The 27,595-nt window shown below is 35.9% G+C and overlaps 2 protein-coding genes across 4 annotated transcripts in view; one reads left to right on the forward strand and one right to left on the reverse strand.

Annotated features, from left to right (window-relative positions):
* LOC105390242 (flotillin-2) overlaps positions 1–27,595 on the forward strand; it is a 195,508-nt gene that overhangs the window by 81,866 nt on the left and 86,047 nt on the right. The gene's annotated exons all lie outside the window — the stretch shown is intronic.
* LOC125488518 lies at positions 31–19,806 on the reverse strand. 2 transcript variants are annotated; one of them, XM_011562063.3, is made up of 2 exons: positions 19,689–19,806; positions 31–602 (listed from the first exon to the last, which is right to left on the reverse strand). In XM_011562063.3, the coding sequence occupies exon 2, from the start codon at positions 559–561 to the stop codon at positions 31–33; it is 531 nt and encodes a 176-aa protein (XP_011560365.3). In that variant the 5' UTR covers positions 562–602; positions 19,689–19,806. The 2 variants fall into 2 exon arrangements, with proteins under 2 accessions (XP_011560365.3, XP_048482214.1); XM_048626257.1 differs by lacking the exon at positions 19,689–19,806 and adding an exon at positions 9,973–10,297.

A 27,595-nucleotide genomic window follows, 5' to 3' on the forward strand; every position in this document is an offset into this window, starting at 1 on the left:
TACAACTTATCCTACTAGTCTTAGCTCTCTCTACATCCAACTGTCCAGCTTCTTATTATTCTGGTCCTCCTCCGTCAGAATCTTCGGAGTGTAATTCCGGATTCCGACCTTCTTCGTCGGAGCCGAATTGGTTTTCAACCCCCTCTCTGTGTCGCTGAGATAGCTCTGCTTGCTTCTGTTGCTTTTAATGGACTCTCCTTTCTCGATGTCTAGAGCGAGCTTATATCGTTTCTCTTTAGGTATCTTCACTGGTCTGTAGAGTTCTTTATTGACGTCTTTGTAGTGATCGTTTTTGTAGAGCGAAAGGCGACAGTAATCGCTACTGTGGGACCGCTCGGAGGCGCTCCGGTACTCATAGGCGCTGTTAGACCCGCTTCTATATCCGCTGCTCTCGGCCGACGACAGGTCGCTCTTGAAGCTGTCAGCGGAGCGTCGCGCGCGGTGTCGCTTGTAGTCGGAGTCGTAGTAGTCGCGGTAGTCAGGGCCGTGCCGGTAGTCGTCGGCGTCAGTGTAGCGGCGCCGCGTGCCGCTAGCGTGCGCGTACGACTGCTCCTGCCCCATGCTGCTGCCGGCTGCGCCCGCGCAATACAGAAGGGTACTTTCTGGAATTGAAAGAGAAGTGAAGAGGTTAATTAGGAGAATGAGCGGAAATATTGAATGGCTGAACTTTTTTTTAGAATTATAAATAAGAACAGTCTTGAGTGTTATGTTTTATTAGTCACATAAGTATCATAAGGACTAATTAAAAAGGATTTGAAGTGTCTGCGATCCAAGTTCTTTTATGTATTTTTGTTTTTAAAACCCCTTATTTTTTAGTAAAGTTGCTTTCTATTCCACCATATAATATACCACGAGTGCAATAATAAATATCATCATACCTAAATTAATTTTTTTGTTCATGCACTTTACGTATAAAAATACCTAAGTTCTAAACGACATGTTCCTAAAATTTTATAATGCAGACATGGTTTGAATTTAAAAGTTTCTATTTGTATTTTTCAGGTAATAATAAATTTATTAAGATTCGCTGCAAATATAAACGGAAAATGGTAAGTGCTCATATTAGTTTAACTGAAGACATACAATTAAAATAATTTATACCTAACAAAAATTTAGCAGCACTAAGAAAATAACATCATACACATAAAAATTATCGAATTCAGGCCGTACCAGAAAACTCCAAAAAGTTTGCGGCTAACTTATAAAGACAAAGCTCATTTAAGTTATTGGGTATTAATTTAGATACTTAACTTATCCAAATAATTAAAAACAAGTCATAGCATAGTCACAATTCAAATGTATGAAGATGATGAACAAAGCCTATTTTTGGTATTTTTACAAGAAAGTATAAATAATCGTATTAATTAATCCATAATTTATAAATAAATTGAATTTATTTTGATTTGTGAAATGTATGTTGGTACCTATGTTAATTTTAAAATCAAAAGCCAGTCAGTAATGAATTAAGCAGAAATATTGTCGAAATTAGTTAATTATCTTTAATTAAGTTCAGTGATCTTTGTGAAGTTATCCTTCATGAATTTAGATTAAATATTTTTTTACATTTAAACAATTCATTGTATTATTGTTGTTATTAGTTATTTAAAGGGGCCAAAAACAGCGTCAGATCTTCGACTCACAGGTCTGCGATAGTTGACCTGTGAGTGAGCGGAGTGTAATCAAGAGATTCATATCCCAATTCATCACTCGCTGTTCAGTCGAGTCAGTTAAGACCCTTCTGATGGCAACGAGACTTTAGCAACAGAAACACTATATACGTTTCACTAAAACCAAACCATACCGCGATGTAGAACAGCGAAAACAGTGGCATCTTGTGACGAGCCTAGTGAACTAAAAGTGGCATACGTCATCGACCTTGGCCTCGAAGATATAACTGATAACGCCAGCTGCGACAGAAATAACACGTGGTGTGCCGTTATTCAGCTTATTGAAGATAAACATAAGTAAATAGAAGAGAATAGCTTTGAAAGTGACATTATTAAAAACTTAGAGATGGTCTGCGCAGTACAACACAATATATCTCCATAAACTGAGATAAATCAGTATTTATATTTTTTATGAACATAATTAAAAGCGGTACAAACAGAAACAAATTCGAATTAGTCGATACAAATACCTAGCGCTCAGTGAAATTTATGACAACAATTTTAAGTAAACGACGGTTAATGACGAAAGGTGTCTCCTAAGTGGAATTTTCTCGGCTGTTCTGAACTTGGTAAGGTAATGTTCATTTCCACAATCGTGAACTTTCACTCGACGGACACAATCTACTTTCATCACCCATGCGGCAATTTGTCGTCTAATGCGCGCTTTAGATATTACCTTCTCGACATTGTTCATTCAAACCAAGTAATGAATGAGGAAGTAGAAATTGATTAGCATAATAATGAAGTATAAATTATGAACGTTGGGATTGTCTTGGGGTTTATATTAAAGTAGTCTAGACATAATACAAACAAGAAACTATTTAAAAAAACATAAACATTGACTAGAAATATATTTATAGTTTGTAGACTAAAATACTTTTAATGATAGTTATCACGTACAAACACTTACACTGTATATGCGTCGCAAGCTACAGTTACATTCTCCGTATAAAATTACAGAGTTTAGAAGAAACACCAACGATTTGCTGAAGGTGAAATTACATAAGAAGAAAGTTAGCAGTGAAATAAATGGGTTCAATGCGGAAGTATATATTTCTTATTTTACTGCAATTGAATTTTTTGCGCCAGTCATAGTGCTGCAACTTTATTGTCTCATATTGTGCTTATCGGACCCCTTAGCATGAATTTTCATCGAGAACGTGTCGTAGAATTCATCGAGTAATTTTGTATGAAATAAAATCATATTAAGGGGTCAGATTCTGTCTAAGAGTCTAACAGGAGAACCTTTATATTTTCAAGAAACTATTTACTGACGCAATGAAAATGCAATATCAATTATTTAATAAGTAACTGATTATAAAATTCTTACATAAGTAATACAAACAATATCAAATAACTAGACTAAGTGACAACAAACGGAACTGATTCTCATGGCACACAAAATGGCAGCAAAGCGCATAATGCTATTGTCAGTAAGCCGTGTGACGACTCCATTGACTCCAAACATTGGTGATGGAGCGTAGCGACTTGACGGTACGACTCTAGCTTGATAAGAACTAGATGTGTACGTCTAGTAGGTACGTAGAGGTTTGATAGTTTGTCAAAAACTATTAAGGTTAACGTTTTCTCAATAACTTGGCGTACAAAGTGGCGCCTCTAGCGGAAACTTCAGACACATAATGCGTGACAGAAGATGACAGAAGAAAAACTAAACTCTTTTAATTTTAGTAAATTGCAAAACCCGTACTCTGACATGCATGTACGTTTTTAGTAAAACACGATACATTCGAGACTAGTGGAGAAGCCTCACTATACGTAGTTGTTCGTAATCTAGTGTGACCCTCCAGTGGCGGCGGCGCCCGGGCGACTGTGACGGGCCCGATTAGACGCGGTGATCACGAGCAAGTTCAAGTGCCTTCAGACTATTCTGTTGGAACTAGAGCTAGTAAAGATGTGAGTCGAGGAATGTAAGCGGAAGGATAAACTTGCTAGGCGCTCCCCTCCATGCTAGAATGGGGGGCGGATCGCCCTGCACTGCATAATATATATCAAATTGTAAATTAGGTATGCTTTGAATATTTATAAGTTGACATCACAGCGGTTGGTTCAATATTGTCTATATTTTGTAAAGACTACATAGAGTATGTTAAAGAATCATCATAGATTCCCTGTGTTGAAAATAGATACCCTTAATTTGGTTGTTCTTTATGTGAACATGTTACATAAGATAGCATTTAAAAGGGAAGGAAGTGATAATCCAAAAGATAAATCATTATGTATACAAATAGCATGTGCATTTACAGGCTCGAATGTGTGATATTTGTCCTGTATCAATATTTGTACTTTTAACATGCAATCTTCTTAAAACCCCTTTGTTGTTTATTCAATTTTACGCTCCAGGTATTTCAGTTTTTTTTTGTTTTTGAGTTCATTGAACTCGTCTTTGGCTAGCTATTCGTAATATTTGAAGCGTATCGAAAATACCTAATTAGTTTTTTCCTACACTGCTATATATTTTTCACTTTCACAATAAATCTTGTAACTGGTTTTTAGAAATATTTGCCATTTGATTTTGGTAGAAGATTAACAACAGTATTCACGGTAAACAATAGCTATATCGCTTATCGCTTATTAATCAAAACAGTAAAAAATCTTGTAAATTGTAATGTCCGATGAACATTTGATCAACCCCTGTGGGTGTCAACACGCAAGGTTGGCGCACGCGAATATTCATTCATTAACCCAGTACCGGTCTGCTGTGGTCATGAAAAATTTACACTAGTGATGGAAAATGCTAGAATGTTCGATTGGATTCATATTGGCCATAGAACAACGCGGAATGGGTTGTTTTTGGCAAATCATATCTTGCAAAACGATGCCTAATGGAAATTAGAATCCTACTACGGGGTCAATAATTTACATTCGGCCAGATTTGTATAGAAAGATCGTATGTAGTAAAAAATAGTAAAAGTAGGACTTCAACAGTTAAGTTCTTTAAAAAGTATTCTGTCTTCTAGTTAACTTCTGTTATTGACGCTATCATACTGATATTTTTCTTGTATTATGTTTACCATATTTGCGTATCCCCCCACTAGTTACCCGCAACTTACTTACGTATTTCCGTCACTCGTCTATAACTAGAATATCAAGTTTACCGGTTGTTTGCTCAGGAATAGCCTCACTGTCTCCGTTATTATGGCAAATCTTCTTACCCACGATCGCATTTTCAAGCCTGCTAGGTTCCTAAGGAAGTACGCAGAGTTAACTACAAATTCGCTTTGCAAAATTACTGTATCGTTTAGTATGTTCAATTGTTCATACAAATGTTTATTATTTTGTACAGTTTTTTAGTTCAATCGTCTTGTTAACCGAGGTACCTCTAACAAATCTTTACAGAACACTCGTCTTAACTCAGGAGGAATTACTTATTTCTTAATGAACAGGCCGAAGTAAAAAATGAATAGAATTTGAAAAATAATATGAAAAAAATACTGATCTAAGAGCGATATTTATGAAAAGAAGAAGCTACCAACTCTATCACTGTACACAGTTGTTGAGAACGAGCTGCAGAGAAACATGTATCCTACTTGACGCGCAATTTACAAGTTTTGAAAGTGTTCGAGAAAGTTTACGTTTAGTGCGAGTGCGCCTATCTCCATAGAGCTTTATGCGTTCAGCGCATCTGCCTCCTTCGCGGTTCATTTCTCATATTACGAGTATTACGTGATTGGAGTTAATAAAGTCTACGTGTTTTCTCAGAGCCTCGGCCATTCCTCAGAGCCTGAAGACAAAAGTCTTCAACCAGTGCGTCCTGCCAGTGATGACGTATGGTGCAGAGACGTGGACACTGACGGTAGGACTGGTCCACCGATTTAAAGTCACTCAGCGTGCTATGGAGAGAGCTATGCTTGGGGTTTCTCTGATGGATCGTATCAGAAATGAGGTTATCCGTCAGAGGACTAAGGTTACCGACATAGCTGTCAAAATATGCAAGCTGAAGTGGCAGTGGGCTGGTCATATCTGCCGAAGAACCGATAACCGTTGGGGTAGACGAGTTCTCGAGTGGAGACCACGAACAGGCAAACGCAGCGTGGGACGCCCTCCTGCCCGCTGGACTGACGACCTTAGGCGGGTGGCGGGTAGTGGTTGGATGAGGAAGGCCGAGGACCGAGTGTTGTGGCGCTCCTTGGGAGAGGCCTGTGTCCAGCAGTGGATGATTATTGGCTGATGATGATGATGACGTGTTTTCTAAATTGCCACGGTAATAATTGATGCCATAGAGAATTTCCAAAATTTATACCTTTAAATATGTATAAAATATATATTTGTGTAATATTTTTAAAGGCCAAAGGAATTAGGCAAAGAAACATCTGGAATCTGACAAAATTTAATCGGCTGCAGTCGTCTCCTAGCAATAGCTTCCATATTTTACTCGTGATTCTTATTGATATTGTAAAATAAGCTACTTTTGAACGAAACTCTATTGTTTTTGAATTCAGTGTGTGGACAAACGGAGCCTGGACAGTGGACAGTATTGCAACACGCAACATGCAATCGGTAGTCGCCTAATAGCTAAGGTGTGTTTGCTTTGCAATTTAGATGGTAGCCATGTTGGCTTTACCTTGGCTTAGAAGAGGTCCGTGTTTACTGAAATTACTAAGTTTAGAAGCGTCACGGTGTATTCACGCAATTACTTTAGATAATTTACTGTATACCTATAAGATAGGTATTAATTTCGCACATCCTACTAACTCAGCTACCGATAGAGAGCTTGAACACACAAAAGTAAAGAAAGAATAAGCTACATTTCTACTGATACAATGTAAGTATCTACAATTGGAATAAACGAGCCAATTAGACTATTTACAGAACTCTGTGAACATGAAAAATGCCAGTAATTGCACTTTCACTGAAACTGTAAGGAAATGGTTTCTTACTGCGACGAATGTAAATTTCAACCTACACCTGGGCATATAGCTACTAATGACTGTATTTAGACGTGGCACTCTAGACATTGTAGGGTAAAGTTGACAATCGACATACATACCAGTACACTCAGTTCCATCAGTCGCTGTACCGTACTTTTGTGCCTTGTAAAGTTCACAAATATTTTCGCGTGCCGGTGACTAACACTAACCCCCGATTTCATAGAGCTTTTTGTCAATTAAAATAGGTTTACAAATTACGTTGTGATATACCTATATACGAATTTCGACTGACACAACCAGACGATATTCGTGCGTTTCAAAGTCAAAACACGGTCTATGAATGGGTAGAGCTATTGACTAGGTTTTATCACAAACGATGTTAAATTGTGATATCTGTAGTGCATTCAGTTCAACAAACACCGGTAGCCCGAGAGATACGCGTGGGGAATAGGTGAATATTGAATAACTCAATGAAGACATTACTATTCTGAGTAAGTGTGCCCCGCACAGCCGCAACGGTTTCCGCCTACTGAATTTGAATAAATATATTTATTACGCGCAAGTGTTTATAATACCATTGTTTTCGAATGAGAGTTCAAACATTAATTGTGTTTGGAAAAGGTTTTTTTTTCTAAATATAACGCATTGCAACAAACAAGGTTAAAGTATTTTTAATGCGTGTTGGTGCACAGTACGAGTATTTGTTAGATACATTACTTATTTTACATTATGTAAACATCTGTTTTATGTGTGAAATTTTTGTGGTATGATAGGATTGCTAATATTCAGAGACAATCATTGTCACATCAAATAACGGTTTGAGGCTGTAGTTGCGAATATAAAAACAGCTTCAATGTAGTTATGTTGGATTTGGTACTGGCAATATAACTGTACAAAACAACAAACTAAGAAACGGTATCTTTCCACTACCATAGACTTATTCAAATCCAAACCCATTATTTACGCTAAGAGCGGCCTCGAATTAAGCTTATTGCTGCAAGGAGCGCCGTTGCATAATAATTATGAAGAACAACAGACAATTAGTCTTATTAATATCGCAGCAGTGAAAAATCTTATCTCTTACGTATGATTTTTTAAGCTTCTTGGCTATAAATGTGAACGTGAATACGCATCTAAAACGATAATATCAGTAGATAGAAGAAGAATCATTGTATCTTATAGGAGGTAGATGGTAGAGCTAGCGTAGACATGGAGCCAAGTGCAGGAATGGTGCAAAATAGGATTTAATTGCAATTATGCAATATGCATGTTTAAAACTGCAAACAAATACGATTGCTCTTTAAAATTTCAATTTTCTTGCTTAAGTTTCCATTTTGGTCTTAATAAATATAACTTGAATTTATTTTGTCAACTTTGCTAGCGGTAAAACTAGCTTAAACGTTACAGTTACCGTTGCGTTGCGAGTAACAAATTTGTCTCATTACGGTCACGCATCAGGATTACTCCATATAAGACAAAGCACTTAACAGCTGCCTAATAAGCGCTTGCCAACCAATCACGTAACAGCAAATTAAGTTGGTGCAGGCTAATAAAACTGCGACGAAACAAAATCCGACCAGAATATGTTATGGGAGGACTCTATTGAGGACAGGCTTTAGTGGGACAAAGGCCTACGTGCAGCCCCGATGTGCAATTGAAAACGTTGACGTAAGTGAGTGATCGATTCCACAGTGGACAGCGGTGGCCGAGTGAAAGCTGGAGATCGCTCGTCTATTGACACTATGGTTAGGCACGGCTAGCGAATGGCGTAACGCGCCGAATTATATCTATACACTACCACCACTCTCAGTTTCTATTAGCACCTGCAGAGTGCAGGTACAATATTGGATGAAATTGTGTTGCTAGATAATAGCAGTATTTACATTGTTGGGGTCAATGCCAACTTTGTTAGGATCTGGCAAATTGTCGTGACATGGTTTAGAGGCGAAGATTTTACGCAATTTAAAATCCAAAGCTATGATTTTATAGTTTTATGAATAAGTATATTTAAAAAATCTATGCTATATAAGAGCATCGCTGGTATTTGGTGACATGCTAAGTGCATTACGTGACAACGTACGACACATAATTAGTTAAACGACACTAATGAATGAAGAAGAAACTCATCAGTTTCGTAAGGACAACACTATTAAGAGGGCCTTATATGAAGTGAAGTAACCTCAATAATACATAATTAGTATATGGAACATAAAGAGTTGCAATTCACAACAAAATGTAAAGGGGTTGGGAAATATGCGGTAACGTTTCTTTGTAAATTCATTTAAAGTACGTAAATTTAATTTAAACCTTACATTCCATCTTCGCTATTTGGTAATAATTTTCAGCACATGTCGAGAAGGTGAACAACATTTTGAAACTTCAAAATTGTTGGAGAGGTGGACTGGACATGTAGTTTGCAGAATTGACTGACCTTTTCTCCGCTTATTATATTATATTACCTAACTCGTGTTGCATAACGCTATTGAGATGTATTTTGTCATCTGTTGCTAATCTAAATATCTTTAATTTTCGTCAGTCAATAGTTTTTTATATTACCTTTATAATTGTCCTGATGATTTTCTGTATCTAAATGTATTGTGTCTGAATCTTTAATTTTCGTCTGCAAAACGGAGTTTCCGCATCAGTTCTGCCAAAACCGTTACGGAGTTGGTCACCGAGTCCCGTTCAGTTGATACCTGCAGTATCTCATTAATGATCTTGTTGCTTGTCTCTATATCTGTGTCAGTGGCTTCATGAGCACTGCCCGTACCTACATGTGGTGTTGCACGTAGGCTGCTAAATTGTGCGGATTTACCTTTATCTGCAGATTATGTTGTCGTTTTTTTGGAAAATGCATCAGATCTTCCTTTCACTCTAGCTAGGTCTATAGTGAGATCTTGAGCGATGGCAGTGGTTTTTTATTCGGCTACATAACTAAATTTTGTTTTAAAAGCTTCGACCATTGATTTAACTCTTTGGGTAAACTGATCACTTATGTTTATGTTCTTGTTTGACGTTATACCTATGTAGGTGCGTTGGTGTAACACACATGTTGAAATTATGTCACAGTTCGGCATTAATCGATGTGTTGATCGAAATGTTGCCATCTCCGAGTTTAACGAACTTTAAAGCTGTGATTTCGCAAGAGTTAACTACGCGAATGTCGTCCGAAAAGTTTGAATTAAACACCGGTTCTTTGTAGGTCAACGGTTCAACACGGCGATGTGGGGTGAAAACTTTCTATATTTGATTGGACTAACTTAAAAGTTATAGGTGTGCTTTATGCTATTTAGCTAGTACCTATCAACATTGGAAGCCTTGCACTTTATACATGTTTAGTACCTAAAGAGGTATTGAATTGTTATTGAATTGTCAAATATCAATTAAAACTGCATCAAAACTAAAAAGCTACTGACCTTGCAGGCATTTTGAAAATCCGGAATGTTCTTTTCACAATAATCCCCCTTCACTGGTGTTTAGAGCGTCTACTTCGGTTACGTTCACAGACAACAAAACTGGCCACATTAAATTCCTATTTCACTTTCATCTCACACGGTCACTTCCTATTCAAATTACGAATTTGACGACCAGACAGTGACACTGGCAGCTTATTGTGTTCATAAACACTTTTTTCTTTTTTTCGTTTTGTTTTTAATTCAAGTCGCAGTTGTTTAATTTGAAATTGGAACGCTAGAAAGCACGATGGGCAGTGTTCCGGGCCGGGCGCGTGCGTCGGTCCACCGCGGCTCCACTCGAGTGCGCGTCGGTCGACGATTCCGATGCTCTCTCACTTTAATGATAATGATTTGTTGTCCGTTAATCGAGGTGCATACGGCTAGTTCGGACGAGGCAATAGTCTCGTGAGAACATTCCTGTCGTTTGAAGTGGACAGCTGCGCCGTGACCTTACCGAATCGACGGTAAAGTTGTAGGCTCTATCATTGCCCTTTCCGTTTCCAATAAAACAAACATTGAGGGGTGCAGGTACCAATAAAAATATTTATTAATCAGATACACTGCCGGGCCATGAAAAAGTTCTACTCACAAAATGCCAACAACCAACGACCCCAATTTTATCAAAGATTTAATTTAAAATTGGAACAAAATATAACCTATTTTAGTTGGTAATATCCTGATGCTCTGTTAAATGTACATCAATGTTGCAGAAGATGGCATTAAGATAGCCTTTTCCGTTTAGAAGTAATTTGGTGCTTTTCTCAGTGGAACCTTTTCATTGCCCGTGAGTGTATAAGTAGGAAAAATATATTTTTGTTGCGTACTTATATTAGAGTAGTACTAAGAGTCACCAGTAACAGTAGGTAGTAAGTTCCTACAGCGAGGTATACGTGAGATATCATAGTGAGAGCGGTACGCCTACCAGTGTTGTCATCAGTGCTGTGTATAAAACCAGTATCCATTATGTCTACAGCCTAGACTGTAGCTCGACTAGTTTGTCTGCCTGATTTCCGCAACATTGCGTGGGGAAGAGCTACGCTAATTAACGGGTCAAGTAGGTAACTTGAGTTCTTCAATGTCTTAGAAATATGTCAAACCTAACCAAAGTTAACAAACTTGAGAATGCTGGAAAACGGACGAAGATGTACTTACTGTGAAGACAAAGAAGAAAAAGAGCAAAATGCTCAATTCATGCTTGGAGTTGGGGGACATGCTAGATGAATTATAATGTAATAAGTATGAAAATCTATTTAGTACGTATTTTAGAGTATGAGAAAAAACAGTCATTTTTCAGTTTTTTCAGAGTAGAATAGAATAGAATAGAATATATTTTTTTTCATACCACGTCCATAAAACACTGTAACAAAACATAAAAAAACATAAACCACTCTATACTTAGACAAAGTGAATACATGTTTAGTGGTAGGGGGCATATGTACATTCTGTTAGATTCAGTGCCTCTAGCACAGGGTTTGTAATTTACGAAAACAAAAAAAGTCTATATTTCAAAAGTTTCATGATAGTTTCCGCTAGAGACGCCACTTTGTATGCGAGAAAACAAAAACTTTTATAGATTTCAACAAACTATCCACGTAGGTTGGTACTAATATAAGGTGTAATGTCACTCAGTACTTATTTCAATTAAATTTATTATTATTCATTTAACAATATTATTTCTTATTGAAAATAAAAATGAAATAATACGTGTCTCATATTTTATCTTATTTACAAAGCTGACTAAAAATTTTGATTAAGGTAACTAGTATTTTGTATAATGTTTGGCTAGTATTATCTAAATGAATAAATTTTTGCAAATTACAGCTCGCAGTGTTAGGCCAGAAGGAGGCTAAGCTAAAATAGGTCTTGTAGACTAAGAGAAAACTTTTCCATGTTTGCACCACTAGCGCCACGGTGTTAATAGGAACTAGTCAAAACTCATACACCTACTACCATAGACTAATATTCTACTAGAGTGCTTGCAGATTCGATAATATACGCAAACGGAGGTGAGTAATTTCTTATCTGACCCCTTAGCATGAATTTTCATCGTAAACGTGAAGTAAAATTGCTCGATGAATTTTGTTGGAAAATTTTAGTTCTGCTACCGACCGCCAGGGGCGCTGTTCACATTTTCATACAAAATTACTCGATGAATTCTACTTCACGTTCACGATGAAAATTGATGCTAAGAGGTCGCATCATCCCGCATTAAATTTGATTAATTCAGACAATAGATAAAAACTTACTATTCCATCAGCAATCAGCAGCATACCTACACTATAGGCGCTAATTTGTATTTAAGAACACGCAAACCTTATTCTAAAATAATTTATTCCTACCTACCCTATAAAGTAAAACCTATATATTTTTTCAAAATAAACCTAATTTATGGGCATAACCTGAAACTTGAATAATTAATTCCACTTAATCATCAGTAACTTCTGATTGGAAAACAGCGACATCCATTGCCAAGTAGCGGAACTATATAAACAACGCCATCTGTCTTTAGCATTTGAAACACGCTTGTCACTCAAATTAAATATGTTGAATACTTAAAATAGATGGCGCTAAGCTTAACTGATCTGAAGTAAAAATCTATTGGTATCGACTAACCACTGAAAATAGTCACTTAATTTTATGATTAATATCCTAATGAGAAAAAAAAATGATGTTTTTTTTCGCACATTTACAAATATCACAGAACAAAAGTGATTTAGATTGACCCCTTCCGCTTCCGTTGGTCCACTATTTTTACGGCACACCCTTTATAATACAAATAAAACTCAAGCCCTAAACAATGTCAAAATAATGTAATAGAGGCGATTGACACTCACTTAATTATGAATGAATTCGCAATGTTACTGTATATGAATGCATAATCAAGAAATCGGATATTTGCCGATTACATACTACGGGAGTGACTTTACTGATGAGATGATGACCTAGTGAGGCGCCAACCAATAAATTATAGTAATCTTTAGATGGTTTTAGAATATCAATCTCAAATTCGCTTTGAGCTATGTTTTTTTTTCGTGTATTATGAGCTATGTTGTTAGTCATGTCTTTGAATTGATCTTTGACTTTATAATTGATGTTTGTTTTTACCGACCACTGGTTATTAAGTGCCTGTATATGATTTATGTTTAAATTATGAATTCTAGGAAATTAGGTCACGAAGGTATAATCATCATACCTATTGTTGTGTTGTATACTGTTAAATATGTACCTAAATGTGTTTGTTAATAAATAAATAAATAAAAATAAATCATAATTAACCAAAATTTTTGACATATCGGTAGTCGGCACCAAATGGTAAATTCTCCGTTTAAAACATTATGATTGTTTGCTTAAATCTAATTTTGCTGTATTATTCGAAATATCAGTTTTTATATACTTACTAAAATTAAAGTGAATTCAGAATCCCAATAAACAATAAAAAGTAGAATATCGCGTGGGTGGTATCGCGAACTTATTTCGACAAAGAACGAAGCAACATAGGAAGTGATCGGAGTCAAATTCATTCAAAATTCAAAATGTAAAAAGCATTCTTAATAAAATTGACTTTGGATCCAAAATAGAGTGTTGTAAAATGAGTTCACGATCGGGCCCCACCTAGAAACAATTCTACATTAATTATTTTAATCTGTTTCAGATATGTTTCAACTTGATAAAACATTCATTTGTATTCACATCATAAAGATTTCGATTTAGTTACCATGTAACGGGTAAAGTATCATTTAATTAGCCTGCAGTGTTGTATAAATTTTAACATTGTGGACAGGGCAACCAGTTTTCTTCTTGAGCTAATCTGGATTGAAACCGGCTAGTACTTGCGGGCTCAAAATCTGAAAAGGCTCTAGGTAGGTATGTATATTTTCTCTATAAAACCCACACGAATATTTCCCGACTTACTATTAGATTTTGTAGTGGCATAAAAAAAACACACACACTCACGCCTTGTACTAATGTACTCCCTTGCGGGGTAGGCAGAGGTGCATTGCTGCACTCTTTCGCCAGAGTGTTATGTTAGTCCCAATGTAATAGGGTGCGGGCCTATTGCCATTTTACGGGCACATCCAAGACCCGAGAACAAATATCTGTGTTTAGACAAATATCTGCCCCAGCCGGGAATCGAACCCGGGACCTTCGGCTCAGTAGTCAGGATCACTAACCACTACGCCATTCGGTCGTCGTAGGGGCATTAGTGCGAAATAATCCAAACTTAGTAAGGCAGTATAGTATATACCTTAAGGGCATATTGATAAAGTGCGAAAAACTAAGTTTAGAAGCGCTGTTGCGAGAATCTTATCTCGTTAGTTTTTTACCTTACACCCGGTAGATATAACAGAACATTATGAATAGTAAATAAGTAAATGGGAGACCACGAACAGGCAAACGCAGCGTGAGATGCCCTCCTGCCCGCTGGACTGACGACCTTAGGCGGGTAGCCGGTAGTGGTTGGATGAGGAAGGCCGAGGACCGAGTGTTGTGGCGCTCCTTGGGAGAGGCCTATGTCCAGCAGTGGATGATTATTGGCTGATGATGAAATAGTATATCATGCACCAATAAGAGCTGAGACCTTATACACCACAACGACTTAAATACCGACCATAAAGTTATCATGATTTTAGTTGTTACTTAGTGGTCCAATGAGGAAGGCCGAGTGTCGCAAGAGGTTGAATATAGGAAGGAACAGTTAACGTGACGCAGCATCTAGATCCATTAGTCTTACGATTAGGTAACCTAAGTAAACTAGATGTTAGGTGCTACTACTAATACAATATGGATTGACTCGAGGAACTAGTTTCGATAGGTGTCGGAAGTCGTTGGTCCTATGTAAGGCACAGCACATGCTGAGCTGGTGCCTTTTTGACGCTCTGGACAGCAACCTTGATTGATTGTATTGTATTATTTTCTGTTTTTTATTTTTTTTGTAGTATTCTTTTTTGTTTCTGTTTTAATTGTTCAGTGTGTCAAATAAATGATTCTTTCTTTCTATTGCGGAGTTATAGTAATACACACACATTTTATTGTAATACACTCGCAATGAAAAAGTTCGAGTGGCATAATTATGGAACGTCAATGGCAAGTGGAACCTTTTCATTGCTCGTGAGTCGTAGAAAGAAGAGACGAAAGTGCAAAGAAATTTCTACTGTTATTGTTGGTTATTACATTACTCCGTTAAGCCAAGGTTATTGCAAAGATTGCATAAAATTAAATTAAATATTTGGAGCCTTCACACATTTGTATTTTATTTCTTTTACTTACCTTGAATTGCAGTGATTGTTGCTTGGAAAAAAAAAGAATTTAATTTAAAAATAATAATTGCTGGATTAGATCCATAGGTGTTTGCAGCTAAGTATCATTAAAATCTGTTCAGTCAGTCAAAAGTAATGAGCCCTTATTCTAAACATCTTACAAATTATCCGTGGATCTATAAATTCTAGTTAAAAACAAGACTAAGACCAGACGATCCATGAAGTTTTAATGTGAAGATACAGAAAAATTATATGAAATCTCTTATTCTCATTACTTGCGTTAATTATTTATCTTACAATTATTATTATGAAGCGAAAGAGAAAGTGCGCCGCACATTCGGTATGATTTATACTAAATGTTAGTTTGAATTAAGTACCACTTTTGGCAGTATATGCTGTGTATGTTACTTTTCCTCAATTTCATCAAAAATATTTAAGTAAACTAACTACTAGAACTTGCCGGATTGGGAAGTAACCGCATTGGATCGGGATAAGTGGAAAATTAAAGAGGAGGTCTTTGCCCAGCAGTGGGAAAATACATAGACTATTTTAAAAAAAACTACTAGCACAACTGATAACTCATAAATCTGAGAGCCGTTTTTTATCCCCGTTTATAAAGTCTCTATCTCTAGCTTCACTTCCACATTAAGAAGAAAAAAAACCCACTAAAATCAGAAGATGTGTTTGCGACCACTGACGCAAAAACGTAACATGACAAGGCAGTCATAATACTCATAACATAATGTTAAATAATGCATAATGACTTGATTGATTCTACACTCCGCAATGCGTATGTATAGCGATGGCCTACATTTACGCTGTCAACCAGTACAGTTTTTATGGAACCAGACACATTTTTTAAAAAATGCTATAAGTAACATAATATTTACAAAAAATATACCCGATAAGTAAATTGCAAATTTTCTAAAATAAGTTTAGTTTAAATATTCAGAGGCAGGCCGAGACGGAGATGGCGGGACGACCTGGACAACTTTGATTACAACTGGGCTGAGGGTGCACAGGATCGAAAGGTGTGGAAGATGAAAGGGGAGGCCTTTGCCCAGCAGTGGGAAAATAAGTAGGCTATAGAAAAAAAAACATAAAAAATATATAATAAAACAAAAATAACACTAGTAAAATAAAACACGTATAGAATAAAATGCATTATCTAATTTTAGTCTTTTGTTCATGGTTCTACGAGGAATTTTCCATTTTTAATCATCGATTTTCCATAATATGATTAATATGTAGCTCTCTCTCTCAGCCTTCTGTAGTCCACTGTTGGACATAGGCCTCTCCTAATGAATGATAATATGTAGCTTACTTCTAATTTTAGTAGTTTGTAGATAAACTGAAATAATTAAAAAACGAACACTAACAAATGACTGACAGTATTCTAAAATCAAACTGAAACTGACTCATTCTAACTTTGGATAAATTGTTTTGTCCACACATTTGGTTATAGATAAGTACCTCTCTAACCTTTTTTTTGTAAGTGTATTGTAATAATATGTACTGTTGATGTGATTTATATAAATAAAAATAAATAAGAAAATGGTTTTCCGTATTCCAAATAAATATAGTTTGGCATCGTTTCTCTAATAGGTGTATTGATTTCATGCATAATGAAACGGTAACAAGTCATTAAGGGCCCGTGTTTTAACTATATTAGTGGCCTTATTAGCCTAATTATGGTTTAATTAAACGACATCGAAATCATCCATTTAAATAGATAGCTTTATTTAAAATATCTTATAGTAGCAGTCATTATTTAGTTTTTGCCGCAATGATAATACTACTATTAACAATTCCCTATTCATATTTCACATTATAACTAGGTGAGTTTTATTAAGTTCGCATAGCACAATTTGTCGAGTTCATTATTAAGGGGGTCCCACCTATGTATTGTTTATACATATATGATTAAATATAGAGGTTCCCTTATCTTCAATTCACCATAAGTATGAATTTAAGACTCACTGGTTGCCTAGTACATTTATATTTTTATAGGTAGTAATTGTTAGAAACAATAAGTAATTTTGGAAGTAGAAACTAGTGGTTTTCACTCGACAGCACAGAATGCTCCGAGCTGGATCGTATCGCACGCGATCGTCATCTGTTACGTACCGAATGTATTACATTCTAACACCTGCATAGAAGATAACGGACAGGTAAAACTTCGACAGTGTACCTAGAGAGCAGTTACTATACACTCACGGGCAATGAAAAAGTTCCACTCACATAATGCCGACACCAAACAACTCATTTTTTTTTAAACATTTCATTTAAAATTTTGCCAAAATATTACATTTTTTTAATGGTAAAATCTTGATGCCCTGTTAAATGTTCTTCAAAGTTGCAGAAGGCGTCATTAAGCTAGCCTTTTCAGTTTACGAGTAATTTGGTGCTTTTCTCAGTGGAACCTTTTCATTGCCCGTGAGAGTATAATTGAATGACCTACCAGTAAAAAAGTTATTGTATACATTCTGTCCCGATTTATTTTATTGTGGAACTAAGGTCAATGTTGTATTCTCCTATGGCAAAATAAATTATCTATGAAATAAAAATAACGATAGATTAAGTTACAGGTAAATAAGTAAATAAATTAACAAAGATGAAATGATATGTGATGATGAAACTGTAGAACGAAACCACGAGCGCTTTCAGTGAAGGATGTTCTATATTCAAAAATATAATAAGTAGAACATAAATGTGATGCTCTTTTGTTGTTGTTGTTGGTTACGCAATTGACTCTCTGTAATGCGTTTGTAATTAATAATTAAATAATTCGTATAACAACTTAAACTGAATAATAATTGAGGCACTTCAGAAGTTTTTGTCGTTGCTGTAACTCAGTCTGTGAGAGTTCATGAATGATTTCATTATCTTTGTTGTAGGATGCACCACTGTTACGCTCAACGTCTTAGTAGTAACAAGATACCTTACTTTCAGTATTTACTGTTTAATTCGCTAATTGGAGCTCTACGTAGAACAAGCCGTTAGAATCGCTAGATGAACTAACGATTTCGTGTCGCTGTCTCGTTTCCATCCAATCATCTTTGCAATATTATAAGAATTTATAAAAAAAATACTTCTTCGTGACAAACACCAGAGCGCGATCACTGTTTCCTTTTACCGTCACTGTGGTAAAGGATTAGCCAGTCAGTATAGTTGTTAGTAGGTAGTCTTTGTAGATAGTCTTTACACAGTCTTTATAATATATTATATATTATATATTATGTATAGTCTTTAGACTTTGGCAGAAGCAAAGGTACAAACAAAGTGCACAGCCCGTAATAATTCACTGCAGGACATTGGACTTCTCGAGTACCTACTGGAAGGTTATCATAATCTCTACGTTTGACAGGTGGGTTGGAGATATCACACGACACAAACATTTAACAATGAAGTCCTGAGAACTTTGGCAATTTACAAAAATGTAGTCCGTTCGGGGAAAGAACTCGTGACATTTGGCACGGAAGTCATTCACTAACCAATGCACCATCCAATCGCCCGGACGTATTTGACATTGTCGATTTGCCAGTCAGGGGCTTCTTCTGGAAGGAGACCCGTGCCCCAGCAGTGGTGACGTGATGGGTCGTGATGATGTTATTGGAGGGTACTACTACTATTTATCGTAATGTGTTCTATCGTAACTATGATTGAACTTATTTAAATAACCAGCAGGCTCTAGCACTAAGCATTCGTATTGTCCACAAACTTTGTCATATATATGTACATAATTATCGTTTAGCCTACATAATAACGTGTTCTTATGTAGGTATTATGTTTTCTTATGTATTGTTTAAGAGCGCAAGGCCAGTTTCATTTCCAGGAATCAAAATGTAAACGATTGCATTAATTGTACTAATGTCCAACATAAGAAAGTTTCTTGACAAATGAAGATGAGTTTATCGGCTATAAATGTATGTATTTTATAGGTGATCATAAAATTGCTGATGCATATTTCGCAATGTATGAGTATAATTAAGTTTCCTTCAATATTGGCATCTAATCACATTAGCAAAATCTTCATATAAATAGTAAAGTTATAGATAACACAAAAACGTACTTATATCCTAATTTGCAAAACTACTGATCTATGGCTTTTGAATTTTTCTATACGACAAAATGATCCATCAAACGATGTAAACCATTAAAAAAAAATAACACTTTTCACAAATAGAGGTATCGCATCTGACACAGAGACTACTGGAAGTAACTACCTACACATAACGCGAACTCTTAAAATCGTCTGAACAAACGCAATGAAGAAATAGCGAGAATACCGAAATCCTCTACTTCCGCTCCGCAACCTCAAACTAGGCGATAAAATCTTCTCGCTTACATAAACACAGCACTTCCATTTGCATTTCACACTTTTAACCTATAAAAGTAAAAAAAAGGAAAAATACTTACAGAGAACAATAAATCCGTACGCACGAAAGAATAGATGATACAGTATTGGTTTACACAGTAGCGATGCACATGTTGTCACAGTAACTAGTCCGAGAGTGAGCGTCGCCGCTCGTCCAACGCAGACTGCAGACTGCCGGCGCGGCGGCGCGTGCGCAGGCCCGCAGCACCAGCACACGGCACGGGGAGAAGTGACTCTTGTTACACCTATTGAGTAGAGTAGCGAGACAGTATCCTCGGACGATCCTCGACTATTGAACGGCTAGGATTGTGAAGTTGTGAAGTGCTTGGCCGAGGTTACTGTCTCGGCCAGCCTACTTGAAAGATCTAAACATGGTCTATGTGGTGGTGGTCATAATAAAATAATAGTACCTATATCCCAAAAACTTTTTGACGTCAATATTGACTACGGACTGCCCAGGGTGTGATATGAAGCTGATTTTTAAAAATAATAAAGATGATCAACCACCATTCTTCAGACTATACATCGATTTCATTTATAACTCTGCAGCCTCTTAAAATGTGCCAGGTCTCTCTGTCCTCTTTTATAAGGAAACATTAGATAAAAATATTAAATCTTATTTACAGCCTAAAATATGCCTTTAAAAGTTCAACTACAACGTGCAATACTTAGCCTTTTGTATATTATTATGTTCGTAAATCCTAATTTCACGTTGGAAATGTGTCTGAGAGCTGGTTCCTCTTTGTTAAATCATACCTAATGAGAATTTCGAACCCAGATAGAGGTAATCCTAACTAATATTATAAATGCGAAAGTAACTGTGTCTGTCTGTCTGTCCGTTACTCTTTCACGCCAAAAATACTGAACGGATTTGAATGAAATTTGGTATACATATGGTCTAGACCCTGGGAAAGAACATAGGCTACTTTTTATCCCGGAATTCCCACGGGAAAACTTTTTAAGGTGAAGCGAAGCGCGCGGGAACAGCTAGTTTAAAAATAAACAATTAATTTGACTCTTCATCCGTTTTCGTTGTTCCGCACACATAATGCAGCTACCGTAATCCGTACACGCCTAATGAACAGGGAAAGACGATACAACCCTTCGTTTCACGCTACACTTGAGATTCGTGCTATCGTTTAAATGTAAACTTACTCGTATGAAACTGTTACGAACGATAAAAAAATGTACTAGTTGATTGATTAAAATTTGTCATCTTTAATATCATTTAATGACAATATTCTACATACATAATTCATTGCCAGATACTGCAGTTTAATACCTACATATTTTTCCTGTTGTTGCCTTTTATTTTTGTTTTAAATGGCACTTTTTTTTCTTTATATTTAGCACAATAGGTATATTTTGAGCGAAATTGAATGGTAATTACATTGATTTAAATACTTAGTACGTATATCTTACAGTAGTTGTTGTAGTTGCTCTATATAATTAGTAGTCTTCAGATCTTTACGGATGTACAGAGAGTGCGTTTTACGCGCTGCTTACTGAGTAATTTTACTCATTCTCTTATAAGTAACAAGATTTAATTCCGTATATTAATAATATTAAATAACATTATATGAACATGTGTAATTGAATGCTAAATGAGTACATTAATTACTCACAATATTTGGAACAGTGAAGGCTCAAATTATTAAAATACGCACATTTAACGATCATTGTGCTACATTTTATATTCTATCATTCTTAAGTAATCCAGTTTTTGAGGCCCGAAGCTGTAGTTTATTGATGCCCTTAAATAGATTTTGTATAGTTATGTGCTAAGAGACGTAATCTTAGATAAACTTCATAATACAATAATAATCTAATTTATATATCAATATCTGAATGATTCAAAATCTATTTATATTTATCAGGAAATTCGCATCTTGTCATTAAGTATGGAAGTAGATTATTTTTGGGATGTATCAAGTTTCGTTCGCATTCTTAAGATAAATTTAAATTAATAGATTCCGCACCGTACCACCATCGCACCTTAAGCAGCGCTGCTGTTAATAATTATTATCTGACGTAATTTGTATCGATCTGTCATGTTTTACAGAGCGGCTATTCTATTCTATTCTCTGTGGGGGTAACAGTACCTGCACCTGGCTCTCTCGAATGGAACCTTTGTGCATATCCCCAAGGTCTAAACTGCCTTCCTAAGCTTGGACCATTTCCCACCACGCTGGTCCACTGCGGGTTGGTGGGTTCACATATCTAGATGTGCTAAATCTAGATATGCAGGTTTCCTCACGATGTTTTCCTTCACCGTAAGAGCGATGGTATACATTGTACTTAAATTCAGAAAAGAACTCATTGGTACATGTCAGCGCCGGGATTCGAACCCGCATCTCTGGCGTGAGAAGCGGGCGCTTACCCGACCGAGCTACCACCGCTCTTAAACCGAGCTACCACCGCTCTTCAGAGCGGCTAAGTTGTTTCAGGATTGTTTACGGCTGATGTGTCGGCGCAGGTACGGTACCTGTACATTTTATTATGTATTTCTCGAAAAACGTATGATACTCTTTTCAAATTCTATCTATTTTTTACTTCGGTTATTATTAATTATAAATAATTAATGTAGTAGCTGCCTCACTAGCACTGATCATTTTGTAATATCTCTAATATCTCTATATAAGTATACAAATACCATCTGTACTGACTTCCTGAAACAAAATGCAACAAGCAACAATGTAAATAGAAAGTACCAGTTAATAATTTCCTTGCTAGTGTTTATGATAATTTTATATCTAGATTAAACTAGATAATATCTGTTCGCTCGCTACGCGTGTAATATTGACGAGGTTGTGATGATAGGCAAGTCTTGGTGCATTTCGCAAGTTAGAGGGTGATTGAATGAAATTCATGTACTGTCATATATACGTATTTATCAATAACTAGAGGTAGGGAAATGTATTTTTTATAGTTTGACGAGCCGATAGTAAAGCCATCAATGGCATGTGAGTTAATTCGTAGTACATACAATTATTTATTATTTTCAAATAAAAAAATACCCAAATAGTGCTTACATTAAAAGTATTAAGCCTTTTTTATCAACTCATACTCAATATACTTAAATATTTAGACGAAACTGTGCTCAATGGTAGTGCATAATTTACGTCATGTAGCATGTTCGAAACGTAAGCATATTCTGACTTATCGCCACGTTAACATGATGTGTTTGTCGTGTATTACTGAAAACCATAGAGCACGACCATAGACTATAGAGGTGTTACCATAGAGTATAGAGGGCACGATGCAACGTGCCAGTGCTACGTCTACACAGAGTACACGACAAACACATCATAACACCTTGTAACTTATCAAAAACAGTTTCTAAAACGACGAAGAAGGTTGCATGACAATGCGCCATTTTGCTAAAAACTCGATACCGCATCGCTCGTTATAATCGCTGTTTTAATTTTGATTGATTGACTGCACCTTCGTTCATAGAGCGCGAAAATTAAAATCGAATGTGAATCTTGATTCTTGACTCAGATACTTACAGAATATTCATGTACGTGTACACATTGTTTGCCTATATGGTTGTCTTTGCGGTAAGAAGATAGCAATAGTCCAATAGTAGACCAAATCGATGACCTGACCCTTATTCATCCTCAAGCTAAGAAATAGGCTGTCAAATAAATACTTTGTCTATATCTTTTTCCTTATAAATAAATTTTAAAAGTTTCTCTACAAAACGGATATATGATACAAATGTGGATGGATGTGTGGTATGAAACCCTAAAAAGGTTTTAAATCCAAACAAATATGATACAGGTACTTTTATAGTTATTTAAATAATATTTTAAATGAATAATAATTGTTATGTATATCTGACCGTTCCAAAATTTATTGCAGATTCTACAGAATATTACACACTTAATTATAACACAAAAATTAAGACTTAAATCATGTGCTGCATTTATGACAGTGTTATTAACTTTTCGAAATTTGTGAATAATTATGTTAATTTTTTTGCAACATCACAATCGGATTTCCCGTTCATATAAAAGAGTTCAACGCGTAGTTACAAGTCTTTCTTTTTCACTTATATACTGGATAAACCATCGACGTATAATATCTCATGATGTTAATTTATAATAATAGATTCCTTGGCAAATATTCAAATCAATAATAGAATTCTTTAAAGGTTTATACTTTTTAAGATTTATGTGCGTTTTACTGGATTATAATTCAATTTAAAAATGTTGCAAAACTGGTTTCATAACATTCTTTAGTTATGTTCCTTAATAGTAGGTTGATACATAGTTATATTAGCTTAAACTGTGCCATGAACTAAAAATAGGTATACCTAGTAGATGATCAATATTTATTTGTAAACCATACATAATCCCATACAATTTTTTTCGAAAGGATACGTTTATTATTTTAATGCATACTAAAGAACTTTTGGGCCCTATAACATTTCTGCTTGACTGCAACTGTATTTACTCTTTCAGTGAATTCATACATCGCAAGATTCGCAAGGAACAAGATGTGTCTTAAACTGATCACGTTAAACGAGTCTTTGAAATCTTGTCACGATTCTTATCTGTACCTGATTCATCTATTTAATTAACAACCGTATACTAAACAAACTACAGACCACACATGGGAAATCGAACACTAACACCTAAATTATGCAAATTGCCGATTATAACCCAATATATTATTTACTCATCAGTTAATACTGTTTCTAGAAAGCCAAGTCAAGTAACATCTCGCGCGTTTATGCAAATTCGATCGCGTCCATTGCGAATTACGATACCCCCAATATCTAGTTTCGTAATCGAATCTGTGTTAAACTAAGGTCAGCGTTCGGGTTATAGGGCTGTATGCGTGTGGTTATCAACCTCATGTTATAGAATTCGCCAGCTCTAACTTTATAACTGCAACAAGTGCCAACGCAGAAGAAGTTTATTAGTGAAACAATTATTTTTTGTGTCAGAAGACTATTACAAGATTAATTTCATCTTTTTTATTTTTTTAAGGCTTCTAGTTAATAAAAACGGGTGTAAAGTTTAAAGTTAATCTTTGTCAAACTCTAGCTTATAAATAGGCAATTGTGAGTATGGTATGGAGGCTTATAGCGCAAGCTTTGAGATATATGTAAAGCTCACTTCTAAACTTAGGCCATTTACCTGTATGTATTTTTTCTCCATTAGTTCTATGCGTTGTACATAATTATGAAAAAAAAACAAATCACATATCGGTATGTATCACTAAATCCGATCAGACAACAATCTACTCGTGCCACTAAGAACAAATCTTAATTTATTTTATTATTTATTGGAATCCACTCCTGGGTGTAACTATTGCGCTAAATGCTAAAGGTTAACAAGAAGTTATTAATTGCAATACAAAATTAACTACACATGCTTATAAAATTTAAGTACAATGCAAACTACTATAATTAGTACGATAGGTATAAAAAACATGATAAACAATTATAAAACGACAAGTTAAGACAGTGCGTGCTACGTGTAATAAATATGCCATAGTTTTCCACAAATTGAGACGTTATAAGATTTGTTCCATTACTGTAAAGACATTTAAAATCATTTTCTTCGCACTAAAACAGTTGTGTAATCGCTACATATTAACGTCATATAGCACTCGTATTGCTACGCCTATAGCAATACGGGTGCTTTTCATATAATACTTGCTGTTATGATGTGAAGAGCATAGCTTTTGCTTAGCAAACGCATTTTACGTACCGCCTTTCTGTAACGAATTTAGCTTTGAGTATGAGAATAGTATTATGTAAAGTATAATATCTAATTCTCTATTATAATATCTTCCCCGACGTCCGCGTAAGGATGGAGTAGGATTTAAACTATTAAATTTTTATAAAATAAAAACTGTAGAATAAAATTTAAATATTATTTTATTTCTTTTCAGGTACATGACAGTAAATTGTACGCCAGGTTCGACGCAGCAAAGCGGCGCGAACAAATCCCAAAGTGAAAGTGACGTACTTTACTAGATCTAATAGAAAATTCACGTAAAATGAACGCCTGCGCAGATTGCACCGAGTGAAGGTCTTAATGACATTACGGTGTAAAGTGTAATCACAGAGAGATAAATTATGGTTTGATACTCCTTACGTAGACGCTTCCGTATTAAGCCCGTCACCGACTATATTAATATACCGTACTATAATATATATTATAGCAAGCTGCACACTGAGAAATATCTATTTTGCCTTCATTAATTGATGGTCGTCCTAGTGTTCGCATGTATATTACGGTATCGCTTGGTGACGTCAAAGAAATATATATTATAGCAGAGTGTGCGGTCACTGCGAAAATGTATAGAAAAGTATAGTATATAGTAATATGCCTAGCTATAAAAATATTTATGGCGTAGTGGTTAGTGGCCCTGACTACTGAGCCGAAGGTCCCGGGTTCGATTCCCGGCTGGGGCAGATATTTGTTTAAACACAGATATTTGTTCTCGGGTCTTGGGTGTTGATATTTATGTTTAGTATCTATCTATCTATGTATTTGTGTAGATATATCAGCTGTCCGACACCCATAACACAGGTTCTGCCTAGCTTGGGGTCGGATGGCCGTGTGTGAAATGTCCCCACATATATTATATATATATTATTATATTTATATATATTACAGCTAAGTCTGTGACGGGCTTTATACGTACAAAGTAATACGTCAAATACTTTTGGTAAAATAAATGCAACATAATGATGAATTAGAGCAAGCCCACTGTACTCAATATAATATTGCGTAAAGGCTATAAATCATTAGCAGTTCATTAGTAACATTGATGTCAAAAAGTAAACTCTTTGTACGACATTTGGTTCACCATTTTTTGGTAAGCTCTGACGTTAGATCTGGATATTTGGCAATTTAAAGTTGCTAGTTTATGTACTTTATTTTATCTGATTATTTAACCACGGTGGTAGGTATATTCGATGCATATAGTAACGGTATTACATATACTTTTTTACTATTTATTTATACTAAAAGTTATTGAAAAATAAGCAAAATAGGTATTTGTACCTACCACGGTTTTGTGTAATACCTCATCGTAAAGTTACATCGTTGTCAAACTTGAAACTTATTTATTCTGAAAGCATATCTATGTACTTAGGTACTTACATAAAGTGGGTCAGTTACTGCACCATACCTGCTTCTTCTGTAATAAGTGTAACAATGTTGATGTACTTGTCTAACAAGACCCTCTTGTTAATGCGGGGTCACTCTATATCAAGAAAATCTAAGCTTCGGAGCGCAGCTGCGCGAGCCACGACTCTATCTCGTTGTATAAACGTGCCGATTGTAGTACAGTTCTCGTTCATTAGTTTTTCGACAATATAGAGTTACCCTCCTGGCAACACTTCCGGCATCATGGTAACCGACTATGCAACACTGTTACTGAGTGTACCTACTTACTTGGTTTTAGACGTCATACCGTGTTGTGAAATGAATAAGACATTAACAAAAACACATAGTCCGTAATAGACTACTACAGGAGGCCTAGAACGGGGCACAAGACGCTCACGTCAAGATGTGACAAAAGTTTTCCATCGCACTCGCTCTAGAAACCGTGCTATATGACGACGCATAACTTTTGTTTGTCTTGGCGTGCGCGTCTTGCGCCCCGTGCTAGGCCTTCGAGACTTGGGCTCACTGCAAGTATGGGCAGTTGTGCCATAATTTCCGCACTTCACAACCTTCCTGAGGTTGGAGATAGGTGAATTAAATAAGCATCTCCGAAGTAGCACTAAAACTCTTGCTTTCCTGGGTCGCTTTGTAAATCATTGGGAGATGGCAGAGTAAATTAGATACTTACTGAGGGTGACTGTGTCTGTCTGTCTGTTACTCTTTCACGCCAAAACTTCTGAACGGATTTGAATGAAATTTGGTATACAGATGGTCTAGACCCTGAGAAACAACATAGGCTACTTTTTATCCCGGAA

This window comes from Plutella xylostella, chromosome 16 (assembly GCF_932276165.1).
Source record: "Plutella xylostella chromosome 16, ilPluXylo3.1, whole genome shotgun sequence".
Taxonomy (NCBI): Eukaryota; Metazoa; Arthropoda; class Insecta; order Lepidoptera; family Plutellidae; genus Plutella; species Plutella xylostella.

Excerpts from the sequence above, each read along its gene's own strand:
- LOC125488518 (XM_011562063.3), bottom strand. The coding sequence starts at position 561 with ATGGGGCAGGAGCAGTCGTACGCGCACGCTAGCGGCACGCGGCGCCGC.